Source organism: Argentina silus (genome assembly GCF_951799395.1).
Source record: "Argentina silus genome assembly, chromosome: 19".
NCBI classification, from domain to species: Eukaryota; Metazoa; Chordata; class Actinopteri; order Argentiniformes; family Argentinidae; genus Argentina; species Argentina silus.
Window position 1 is genome coordinate 10,349,766 of NC_139673.1, and position 11,199 is coordinate 10,360,964.

Sequence of the window (11,199 nt, forward strand, 5' to 3'; positions counted from 1 at the left end):
GTTAGGCGCCAGGGAACACGCCTTGTTGTCCACCTGGCAGGGGTTACGCTCACAACGCCTGGAGGGGGGAGGTGGGGGGGGGGGGGGGGGGGGGGTATGAGACTGTATCATTGTAATGGAATGCTGAAGATGTCACAGTAAGAAGTGTAAGTCAAAGATGATTCAACATTGGCCTCCTTCAGCAACGCGTGATTTGTGTAACAGCAGGTGAGACGGGGTTGCAGATGGTGTGTGTGGGGGGGAGTGGGGGGTGGGGGTAGGGGGGCTTACTCACAGTGCTGAGGTTCTGACATAGGTGGCGTTTCGGATGCGGGGGCAGTCCATGCGTACACACTGGAAGCCTCCGTAGGTGTTTATACACATCTGCTCACGGGTGCAGTTATTCTGCCTGCTGGCACACTCATCAATGTCTGCAAGGCAGGGAGACAGAGGGGGGGAGTGTGTGTGGGAGAGAGGGGGAGTGTGTGTGGGAGAGAGGGGGAGGCATAGCCATGAAAAGAGATGGAGAGACAAAAGAGACAGCAGGGCAGGGGGAGAACAAATTTATTGTCATCCTCCACAAAAATAACAACGTACTTAAAGTGGTTTGTTTTTGCTCAATTATTCACCCGCCAGATAACAGAAAGGCATGGAATTACATATCCAAACAGAACAATAATAGGAGACATTCATTATGATTAGTCAAAGTTATCTTCTCTTTCTTTGTAGAAAACAATTGAAATGTTTCAAGTTCATTCATCTGGCAGAACTTTTTGAGGCTGATGATTATGGTATGCCGTACACACACACATGTATGTGTGCGTGTGTGTGTGTGTGTGTGTGTGTGTGTGCGCACAAACCTTTGCAGTTCCGTCCATCGCGGGTCACATTGTATCCGGCAGGGCAGGTGCATCTGTAGCCTCCAGGGGTGTTAACACAGGCGTGTAGGCACAGCCGACCAGCCTGCCCCATGTGGAACAGCTCACACTCATCAATGTCTGAAACACACACACACACACACACATCTGCTCACGGGTGCAGTTATTCTGCCTGAATAACCTAATTGTGTGTGTGTGTGTGTGTGTGTGTGTGTGTGTGTGTGTGTGTGTGTGTGTGTGTGTGTGTGTGTGTGAACCTGTGCAGGTGGAGCTGTCCCGGCCAGAGATGGTGTATCCGGGGTCACAGGTGCAGTGGGTGGTGCCCTGGACCTGCGTGCAACGAGACGGACGCACAAACGGCCAGGCGGTCGCCGCCGGCAACAAAGTGGCAGCAGCCACGGGGGAGGTGGCGGCAGAGGTGTTTGTCATGGTGACAAAGACTGAGGGAGAGAAAGAGACAGGGAAAGAGAGAGGGACGTCAGATTCACACCATATGATATCAGCAAGCCACATGGAGCAAGCCAAGACTACTTTTTCCACCATGGAGCAATTTTAGTTCTAGGAAAAGTTGTGCAACAGTATTGGACTGACTTGAAGCCTGAGTTATACATTTTTAAACAGTATATATATATATAGTTTGCTACACTGCAGTCGTTTTCAAACAGTGTTGACCTAGGTGTCGCACAGATCTCGTCTCTATAGTATATCTGTGTGGGTGTGTGTGTGTGTGTGTGTGTGTGTGTGTGTGTGTGTGTGTGTGTGTGTGTGTGTGTGTGTGTGTGTGTGTGTGCGTGTGTGTGTTTGATGATGGACTGTAGCCTGTCAAAGACGGTAAATAAGAGGAGCCCACACAGGCCCAGCAGTGTTAGGACACACCAGCTCCCACATGGTCAAAGTACATTGAAATCTCCATCAGCCTGTATGTGTGGCTCTCACTCACAGCCCTGTTCTGTACACCAGAGGAGAGCAATGAAAACAAACAGACAGAGAGAAACAAAACCAAACTGGGCTGCATTGATTCACTGGCCCTCCCTGGACCCCCTGAGTGTGTATGCTAACTCAGCCAGCCAGAACAGAACTGGAGCAGGGGAGTGGGCCTGAGCCTGGGCCCCTCACACTGCTGCCTGTGTGATGGACCCTTATGTCTGTGCTGTAGTTCCCCATGGAGGAGATTGTAAGCACTAGCTGTGTTTGACACTGTACTGTGTTATTGTATTTACACTCACAGTTCATGCCCTTCCTCCCTGTCACTCAACTGTACCTGGGAACATCCTGGGCTGGTATTGTACATCTACATACCGCTGTACCCTGTGCTTACATTTGTACCTAACTACAGTAGTACAAACAGTCTTTATGCAAGCAACAGTGTGTGATATCTACAATGCTTGTGTGTCAGTGGAGGCTGGTGGGGGGGCAGAAATCGGAGGAGGGGCTCATGGTAAGGCGTGGAACGGAATGAGGAATGGTATTAAACACACGTGTTTGACACCATTCATCCAACAGACATGTTTCACACCGTTCCTCATTCCGTTCCACGCATTCAAATGACCCCGTCCTCCGATTTCTGCCTCCACCAGCCTCCCCCTGATGTGAGTGCATGTGGACGGCCTGTTGGAGGTGCTGTGTTCTACCTACATGTTGGCACAGGGCTCTGGCAGGTGGCTCCGGCCCAGCCTTTGGCACACGTGCAGGAGAACTGGTTCACCTCGTCCACACACGCCCCCCCGTTCAGGCAGGGAGAGGAGGCACACTCGTTTATGTCTGAGGAGAGACAGAAGGAAAAGGTAGTCAAGTGAGAAGAAAGAGGGAGTGAGGGAGTGGTCAGGGTAGTCCTCTAAAACGCTAGTCTTGCTAGACTCGACAAGATACAAGCAGATGTGTAACCCAATAACTGTGAACCAAAGAGGACATACTCTCAGTGTGTGTGTGTGTGTGTGTGTGTGTGTGTATGTGTGTGTGTGTGTGTGTGTGTGTGTGTGTGTACTCGACCTGACCGGAGTGAAGGGATGCCCTGGCTTTCACAGTGTCTTTGAAGCGTTATCTAAACGTTAGCGAGCTGTCAAAGAGGGCCTCGGCTGGTCATATCACATGTGTCACCGCATTTAATAACCCCTCCGGAGGACCAAGAAAGTACATAAAAAGGAAATACGATCACGAAACGCATATGAGATGCGAGCATCTTATCTCGACAGAAAAAGGCAAAAAGAGCAAAAAGAGAGAGGAAAAACAAAGAGAGAGAGAGAGGGGACGCCACAAAGAGAATGGTGACAGGGACGTGAGAGAGATGGGCAGAGCAGATAAAGAGATGAGTGACGGAGGCGGAAAAGTGGAGAGGAGAAGGGCAGATGGGAGGAGGGAGCGGGGTGGGGGGGTGGGGGTGGGGGGGGGGGGGGGTGGAGGGAGCACTAGACAGTGGCCAGAAGAGGAGAGGAGTAGATATCCCCCCCTCGGGGTCTTTCACCCCCCCCCCCAGGGTTGGGATAGGGCCAGATACAGTATACAGTAGACCCCCAGAGGTAGAACACCAGGCAGGTAGAACTCACTGCGACAGGTGGGCTGCTGACCACTCCAGAGGAGGCTCTCCTGACACACCCTGCTCTCCGACCCCACCAGCTCATAGCCTGCGTCACACAGGAAGTGAACCTCGTGACCCGCCGTCTGTGCTTTACCCAACTTCCTGCCGTTGGCTGGCGTGTCCAGCTTTGGGCAGGTGCCTGTCGGACAGAGGGAAGAAGAAGTCGGTGTCGTGTTTGGACTCATGGTCGGTGTTTAGGAGGTGGTGTTTGATGTGCAGACTCACCATTGTTGGCCTTAGGGGTCTGTTTGGGAGTTGTGCTCTGCAGCAGGTTGATTTTCTTCCTCAGGGTGCGTAGACTCTGCAGATACGACGCCTCGTGGGCTGAGAGAAGCTTCTGGACCTGCTTCAGAGAGCTCTGCATCTCCTGCCTGCTGGGACAGTCCTATGAGGACAGGGGAGGTCAGAGACAGAGGGAACATAGTCAATTCATTCAATATTTATAGTCCCTAAAGGACAGTTTGTTTACACAGTTAGCTTGAAAAAATGCTAGAATATTGTACAGGAGCACGGTAGCCTGCATTTTTATTAAGTGGCAGGTGGCATTAGGCCACAAAGAGCACATTCATTACATAGTGGGATGCAGTTGTTTCGACTCAGTTCGGGGATTGTGTGAGGCAGATGGCTGGGTCAGCGGGTGGAGGCAGAACTAACTGTTAAATTAGCTTTCTGGAGTTTGACTTGACTACGTTATAATGTACAGGAAAGAACATACACACTGCGGAGCAGTGAAAAGCAATTAAGATTTGACATAGATTATATGCCATGTCATACAGGACTAAAATGTAATTGCTATGTTGTCAAACCTGGTGAGCCATATAAAGTGGGAATGCCTGCCAGAGAAGGTCGAGTACATCACTGCTTGGGCTTCATGAGTAGCTAACTTTGTCTCCAGGCTACTGCCCACAGCCCATATAAGCCTGGAATAACAATGACTCAAATCTGGCCTTCGTGGGAGTGAATTTACTGAGTAAAGTATTTTTTATTATTTGATTTCAGCGAATCACACGGCTGCCTGGCGTATCTTAGAATCAGAAAAGTGTGGTGTGCAAGAGTATTGATGCGAGGTGAAGCCAACGGCGATGCGCTGTCCATTTTCAACGCTCTTTCTATTGGCTTAATGGAGGCAAGGCCAAGTTTGAGGCGTTGGTCTACCAGACCTTTCTCACATTTGGGCGGAAGTGCCTGGCAACGAGCCTCATGAGTAGCTATCTGTGCATTCGACAAATGGACTGGGCTGGTGAATACAGAGATCATGGAGAAACATCAGGGAGGTAGACCTGCGTCACTGCTTCAGTGCTCACAGGGTCATGTTTTTGAACTCACCAATGTGGTGAATGGTGAATGAATTCATTCAGTGCTGACATTATCCCCTTGGCTGTCTGACCTGCACGTGAACCAAGATCTCTGTGCACACATGGGCATCTGAAGGGAACTACACCTCACAAGCTGTGGTAGTCAGGCGTCAGACATGGCTGCAGCGTTGGTAGAATGTTGGCTTTAAGTTAGAGGAGAAATGCTGTTCTGTGGGGCTCCAGGGGTTCGCTGTGAGAAATTAGGGGTTGTGTTTGCTGCCAGTATGAGCAGAGACTTAGAACTCCCTACACAGTGAAACACTGACTGGGCCTAGAATACACGGCGGACTACTGCAATATCATACTGCACCTGAGATATCGGGTTTCTACCCAGTTTGCTCTCCTGATCTCAGCTGTTCTGTCTCTTTAGGCCAATACAAGTGTCTGTACATTCAGACAGTCAGTGGAATGAGGAGCCTGGAGGCAGAATTGGAAAATCTTCATTATATAATGTTATGTAACAAATGCCATATGTTATATCAGGGGAGGAGGAGGAGGAGGCGAGATCTGGTATAGTTAAGGTGACTAACCTCTCTGATGTCTCTCTGGGCTATCACTTAATGTTTGAAGAAGGGGTGGGTGGAGGAAAGTTTGGGGTCAGACTGTGTGTCATAAACATCCAGCAGTTAAACATCACCTGTATTCCCGAGTACACAGGGTACAGCCTCTCTTCTCATTGGCTGAAAGAACCAGGGTGTGATAGGAGTATTTTCTCTTGCTCTCTCTCTCTCTCTCTCTCTCTCTCTCTCTCTCTCTCTCTCTCTCTCTCTCTCTCTCTCTCTCTCTCTCTCTCTCTCTCTCTCTCTCTCTCTCTCTCTCTCTCTCTCTCTCTCCTCACTCCTCTCATGCGTGTTTTCAGAAAGCCAATTAGTGTTTTCATCCAGCAGGACTTATGTAAGAAGAGTCAATATTTGGTCGTCCTGTGAAAACACCTGGCTGATTGAGACAGGGCTGGGAGCTGGAGAGACATCAGGGTGGAGAGGGTAGGGGAGGCCAAGGTCGGTAAACGACAGATAATGTTCTCTTTCTGCCTCTGCTGCAAAACATTTCATGTGGTTTAATTTCATGTGGCAGTGACGTTATCTCAGGTTCCTTTGGTCCTATGCCTTTAGTCTCATTCAATGGCTTCTGAGCTAGGCTTTGAATCAAGAGGTCTGCGATGGCGAAGGCCAGGGTAGCAGTGCCAGCCGTGGCGGGTGGGGTGGATGTGGGGATTTAGCTTCTCTAAATGAATTCTCTCGGCCAGAGAGATCTTTCATAAAAAACTGTTCTGTAAGCAAAATGTTCTTTTCAGCTCAGCATTAACCTTGGCCAATTATATAATCACTCCATGGTCTCATTCCTTGGGTGTGAGTCCTCATGCCATGACAAGAACAAGCCAGTGAGTCAGTGGAGGAACACTAATGAGATCTGGACAGGTTTCTTCCACAACTCATTATCACATAGTTCATCTCACCTGAATGTGTTCATCCTCTATGGGATCTAAGTCTGAGTGTGAATGAAATGGAGAGTTTATTCGGAACTGAACAACAGAAAAGCAAAGCAGCAACTGCTACAAGATGTTCCTTCAAGGCTAGCATGCTGCATACACCAGTACACACACGCACACACACGCACACACGCACACACGCACACACGTACACACGTACACACACACACACACACACACAGATGCACGCATGCACACACACACACACACACACACACACACACACACACACACACACACACACACACACACACACACACACACACACACACACACACCTCCAGGCCATGTGACTCTGTAAGAGACCTATGCCCTTGGACACGGTGGAGGGGTTTAGCAGTTTAGTGGTGAAACACATGGTAGAGGTGTTGAGTCTATTCATAGAGATGGGCCTCACGGTGTCTGAACATGTATGTCAGGGGCCATGGTCAGTGTTTGTGCAGGTTGCGAGTGAATTGAGGTTGCTGTGGGCATGTGTCCTTGATATTGTGGCAATGGCCATATAGCAGGACCTACTGGCCAGCAGGACCTGATTGTCACTTCAGCTGGATGAGTTTTGCCCTTTAAGAACAGCAAGGTGGCAGTGTCAGTGATGCCTCCCTCGGCATTAGACACTGAATGAAAGAGGTCTATTTTTTCTCAGCTGTAAATCTTCCATGATATTCACCTACTGTACTTTCTGTTTCAGGTCATTAGAGATACAGGTATTATAGGTTATAGGCTCTATAACTATCTTTGATAGTTCATCAATCTGACATAAAACTAACGTTTCAGATTAACTCAAATCAAATCTTACTCTAAATATAAAGACGTTGACTTTCTTTCTTTTGTTTAATAAAGGTTGCGTTTATTTTGGATGTGCGTAATCACTTTTGCATTATCAGTGAAAACGATTGGATATACCGTTTGATTAGATGTGCGACATAAATCCAATAAGCACTACGTTGTCTCTTAATCTCTTATATCACTCATGTGCCCTCGTGACACGACAGTGCGCGGGAAAGACTCACCTGCCCAAATGCGGAGAGGATTGGACAAAGACACAGGAACACAATGACAACATGCGTCCGAATCATTTTCAAGTAATCCCGCAGTGGGTCGTAGAGTACAGTATAGTCAATTCCTGCCTTCGCTAGGTTGGGTGTACTCCTTGTGCACTGATTTTCCAGTGCGTAAATGCGCTTATAAGTACCTCGGCGGTATTTGCGAGAAACGCTACTCATTCATTCACATGCCAGACAAGTTGTGAAAGTGAACCTTCATGGAATGTCAGGTTTACCCTTTGAGAACCAATCAGGGAATGAGGATAAAAACCTGTTGACCACATTTTACAGGAGAACCGTGGCGTATACGCACATATTTGTACTCGTACCTTTTTTTGGAAGGCACATGGCAAATTTCCTCTCTCATGAAAGCCGCTCAGTCGTGGAATTTGTAAAGCTGGAGGAAAAACAAAATTGAGCAGGAAATCTAAACAGATTTCCGCACGGTCCGCTGGGCACAGGGGATCAGGCCAGTCAAATACCCAGGCTCAGGCCAACACACAGCTTGAGTTAGGCTTTATTACATTTGCATTATTAAATAGTACGTTTGTGTTTTAACCAGGCTATTGGCTATTGGCTCACACTGAAGAAGTTTTTCTTTTCACCCCCCCCCCCCCCCCCCCTATAGGAATGGCTGGTATGTGGGATTACACAACAAATAGATCACATAATTGTAGACATATACAGTACCAGTCAAAAGTTTGGACACACCTTCTCATTCAATGGTTTTTCTTTATTTTTTATTATTTTCTACATTGTAGATTAATATTGGAAGGAACACATATGGAATTATGTAGTAAACAAAAAAGTGTTAAACAAACCAGAATATGTTTTAGATTTTAGATTCTTCAAAGTAGCCACCTTTTGCTTTGATGACAGCTTTCCACACTCTTGGCAAGTTTGTGTCCAAACTTTTGACTGGTACTGGTACTGGTACTATGTACATGACCATTATAGGAGTGAGAGAGAGAGAGAAAGAGAAAGAGAAAGACAAAGAGAAAGAGAAAGAGAGAGAGAGAGAGAGAGAGAGAGAGAGAGAGAGAGAGAGAGAGAGAGAGGGAGAGTGTATGACCATTTGAAGTACGTTCCTCAGTAGAAAGTAGAGATGGTGTGCCCTCTGCAGGAGTGAATGCCCATGACCTAACCTGCCTGTTCTTTTCATCCTATTCTAACGGATGTTGGTTCAGCGTAGAGGTTGCTTGCTTGCTGCCCCAACCGTACCCGCAGCCTGGTGGTGATAGTTCTCATGCCATGAGCTGTAATCGTCTCCAGACACTGCTGAAGCATCAGGGGTCATGTTTCACTTCCCACACTGGGGCCATCACAGACCTGTCACCGAGTTAGATCTGATTCCAGCACCAGGCAGCACCACACGTACCTCTGCAGCCCTCACATAGACACACACACACACACACACACACACACACATACACACACACACACACACACACACACACACACACGCACACCCACACCCACCCACGTAGACCCACAGCATTCTGCTACTCTTTGCTCTGCCGCATTAAGCCGTACAGCTTTGTGTTCTGTCCCACTGCTTGTAATTTGACTACATTACATTCATTATGTGTTATAGTGACTGCACTGTAATTCTAGATCTTTTTTTGTCCCCACCAAAAAAAAAATCCCCCCTCACCGTCCAATCCAGATCTCATAGCCAGGAAACAACAGCAGCAGTTTATGCTTGTACTACTATTGCATGAAGCACCTGTACTACTTCCTGGAGTGATGTCACAACCCCACACTCATCAGAGCTGAAAGAACCCCCGCCCCCTCTACACCCACCCCCTCTCCTTGCCCACCACCCCCCCCTTAAGCTCTCTCTTTCATGACTCATTGGGCTCAAATCCTAAGGACAGCACATCCACAAAAAAACAACAACTCCACCCAACATCCACCCAGTTACCCATCCATACCGACTGAAACCCCCTCTCCCTCAGCCCAGGAAGTGATGCTAATCCTCCCTTTCCATCTCTATCCTATTCATCAGTAGCATTGTTCTATCTAACCTGGATGGGTGATGTCACTATAGGGGGGTAGAGAGCAGGGTAATGTGTAGGCAGCCCATGACCAGGAAGCGGTTTGAGAGTGACTGATTGCTGCCTCACGGCGCTGCAAGGAGGGGACTCTGTCCACTAGCTCCTAGTTATACTGTATATCTTTCATTTCATACAGAAACACGAGATGGGACACAATCCTGTGAGATCCCCTCTATAATGAGAACCAGAGCAGCTCTGCTACTGGAGGTTCTGTTAAAACTGGTTCCCCCTACACCCCCTGCCTGCACCCCTGTTCTTGGGTTTTTGTAGGGAACCCTCTCATGTTGGAGCATGAGAACCCAGAGAGGATTCTGTACCCTCAAATGAAATCATAGAGTCTTGAGAAGTCTCACATGTTGAAAGAACTATTGAGAACTTACATGGTATTGTTGGTCATCGCCAAAGTGGGAGTAGGACATTGGATGAGCTGTTTTCTGCGTGCCAGAGTGGTGTAGTTGTCAGAGTTGGGTTTTGTTGTGATGATCAGACATGATTGAGCGCTGGAACTTTTCTTTGAGTGAGGAAGACAGCCTCTGTAGCTCTCTACTGATGACAGAGCCTCAGGGTCCCCAAACTGTCCTCAAAATATCAGCTGCCCTCTCTCTAAAGAAATTGGCATCAATTGAAACGAAACTGCTGGCAAAGACAGAAACCATAGAGGCAAAATATCCCCCTGAACATAATCTTCAAAAGGCACTCTTTTCTAAATAACCTTGAGAGAGGCATTGAGATTCTCCAATCAATGTAATTCACAATGTGGTATGCTCAGTACAATTCTGTTGAATTTAGTCTAGGGAATGTGGCTCTGTAGTCTCACTGAGGTGATCATATTGTCATGATAACTTTGGGATCTATTGCTATAGCATTCATGTTGAAAGAAGATTTGAAGATCTCTCTTCATGGTAGATGTGAGCATCATCAATTATGTTCACAATGATGTTCCGTTCTGTTGTTCCCCACACACACACACACTCACACACACACTCACACACACACACACACACACACACACACTTTTCTTGGGAAAAGAGAGGCTTGTCCCATGTGGCAGATATTGGTCTGTCTCTGGCCTTCACTGGAAGGGAAACATTTTTCCTGTGAGTCTGCAGAGGTTGGAGATATCATTATGATGATCTCAGTGACATTGATGTCTGTCTGGCCTGGTTGAGGTTCTTGTCCAACCATCAATAGTGTATTGTTTATGAAGGTGATTTAACTTGCATAATATGTATATGTATTTTTAAAAAGTACTGTAAAAGCACACAAACACGTCACTGACAGTAATACGCTATACTGTCGTTTTTCTAGATTGTTTTCTAGTGCTTATATACTGTCAAAGCCAAGTCTCTATTCATTCTTGTTTCACACATGTGATCAATTATCCGTTTTCTATGTGATTGAGTGAATTTGTCTCACTTTATTTGACTAAGGAATGGGTTGATTCAAGAGCATTAACAATCAAACCCTTGATTGGGAAAGATCAAAGATAGGCAGCAACGTTTGGGTGATTTCACTTTCATCGTGGGTAAATGTCTGAATAGACTTTCAGACGAAACATTTTCACATATGTGACTTAATACTGTGTGGTTAAATGCTTAGCCGAGTCTTTCAAATTCAGCTGTCCTTGTGGTTTTCCGGCTGATCGTGTGTCATTCAAGTTTGAATAGGCAGAAGAGACCGGGCCAACTATGTGCTCCTGAGTGGACTGTTGCAAAGCTTGGGAGTAGCGAGCGAGAGAGAGGACGATTGAGAGAAGAAGAGGAGGAGGAAAGAGGGAACCACTTGTCCACTGGAAGTGCTTGGCAATGTTTATTCCAGTAGCC

At 47.3% G+C, this 11,199-nt stretch overlaps 1 protein-coding gene across 1 annotated transcript in view; it reads right to left on the minus strand.

Annotated features, from left to right (window-relative positions):
* Positions 1 to 7,586, minus strand: part of LOC310820074 (fibulin-7) — a gene marked incomplete at its 3' end in the record, with an annotated part of 7,892 nt that extends 306 nt beyond the window's left edge. The window contains exons 1-8 of the mRNA XM_083691579.1: positions 7,287 to 7,586; positions 3,658 to 3,817; positions 3,401 to 3,571; positions 2,493 to 2,618; positions 1,115 to 1,297; positions 840 to 977; positions 275 to 410; positions 1 to 58 (exon numbers count right to left, since the gene is read on the minus strand). The exon at positions 1 to 58 is cut by the window's left edge and continues 306 nt beyond it. Of these exons, the coding sequence (XP_083547705.1) occupies positions 1 to 58; positions 275 to 410; positions 840 to 977; positions 1,115 to 1,297; positions 2,493 to 2,618; positions 3,401 to 3,571; positions 3,658 to 3,817; positions 7,287 to 7,499 (1,185 nt within the window). The 5' untranslated portion in view covers positions 7,500 to 7,586. The remainder of the gene's footprint in view (positions 59 to 274; positions 411 to 839; positions 978 to 1,114; positions 1,298 to 2,492; positions 2,619 to 3,400; positions 3,572 to 3,657; positions 3,818 to 7,286) is intronic.
* Between the last annotated feature and the right edge of the window lie 3,613 nt (positions 7,587 to 11,199).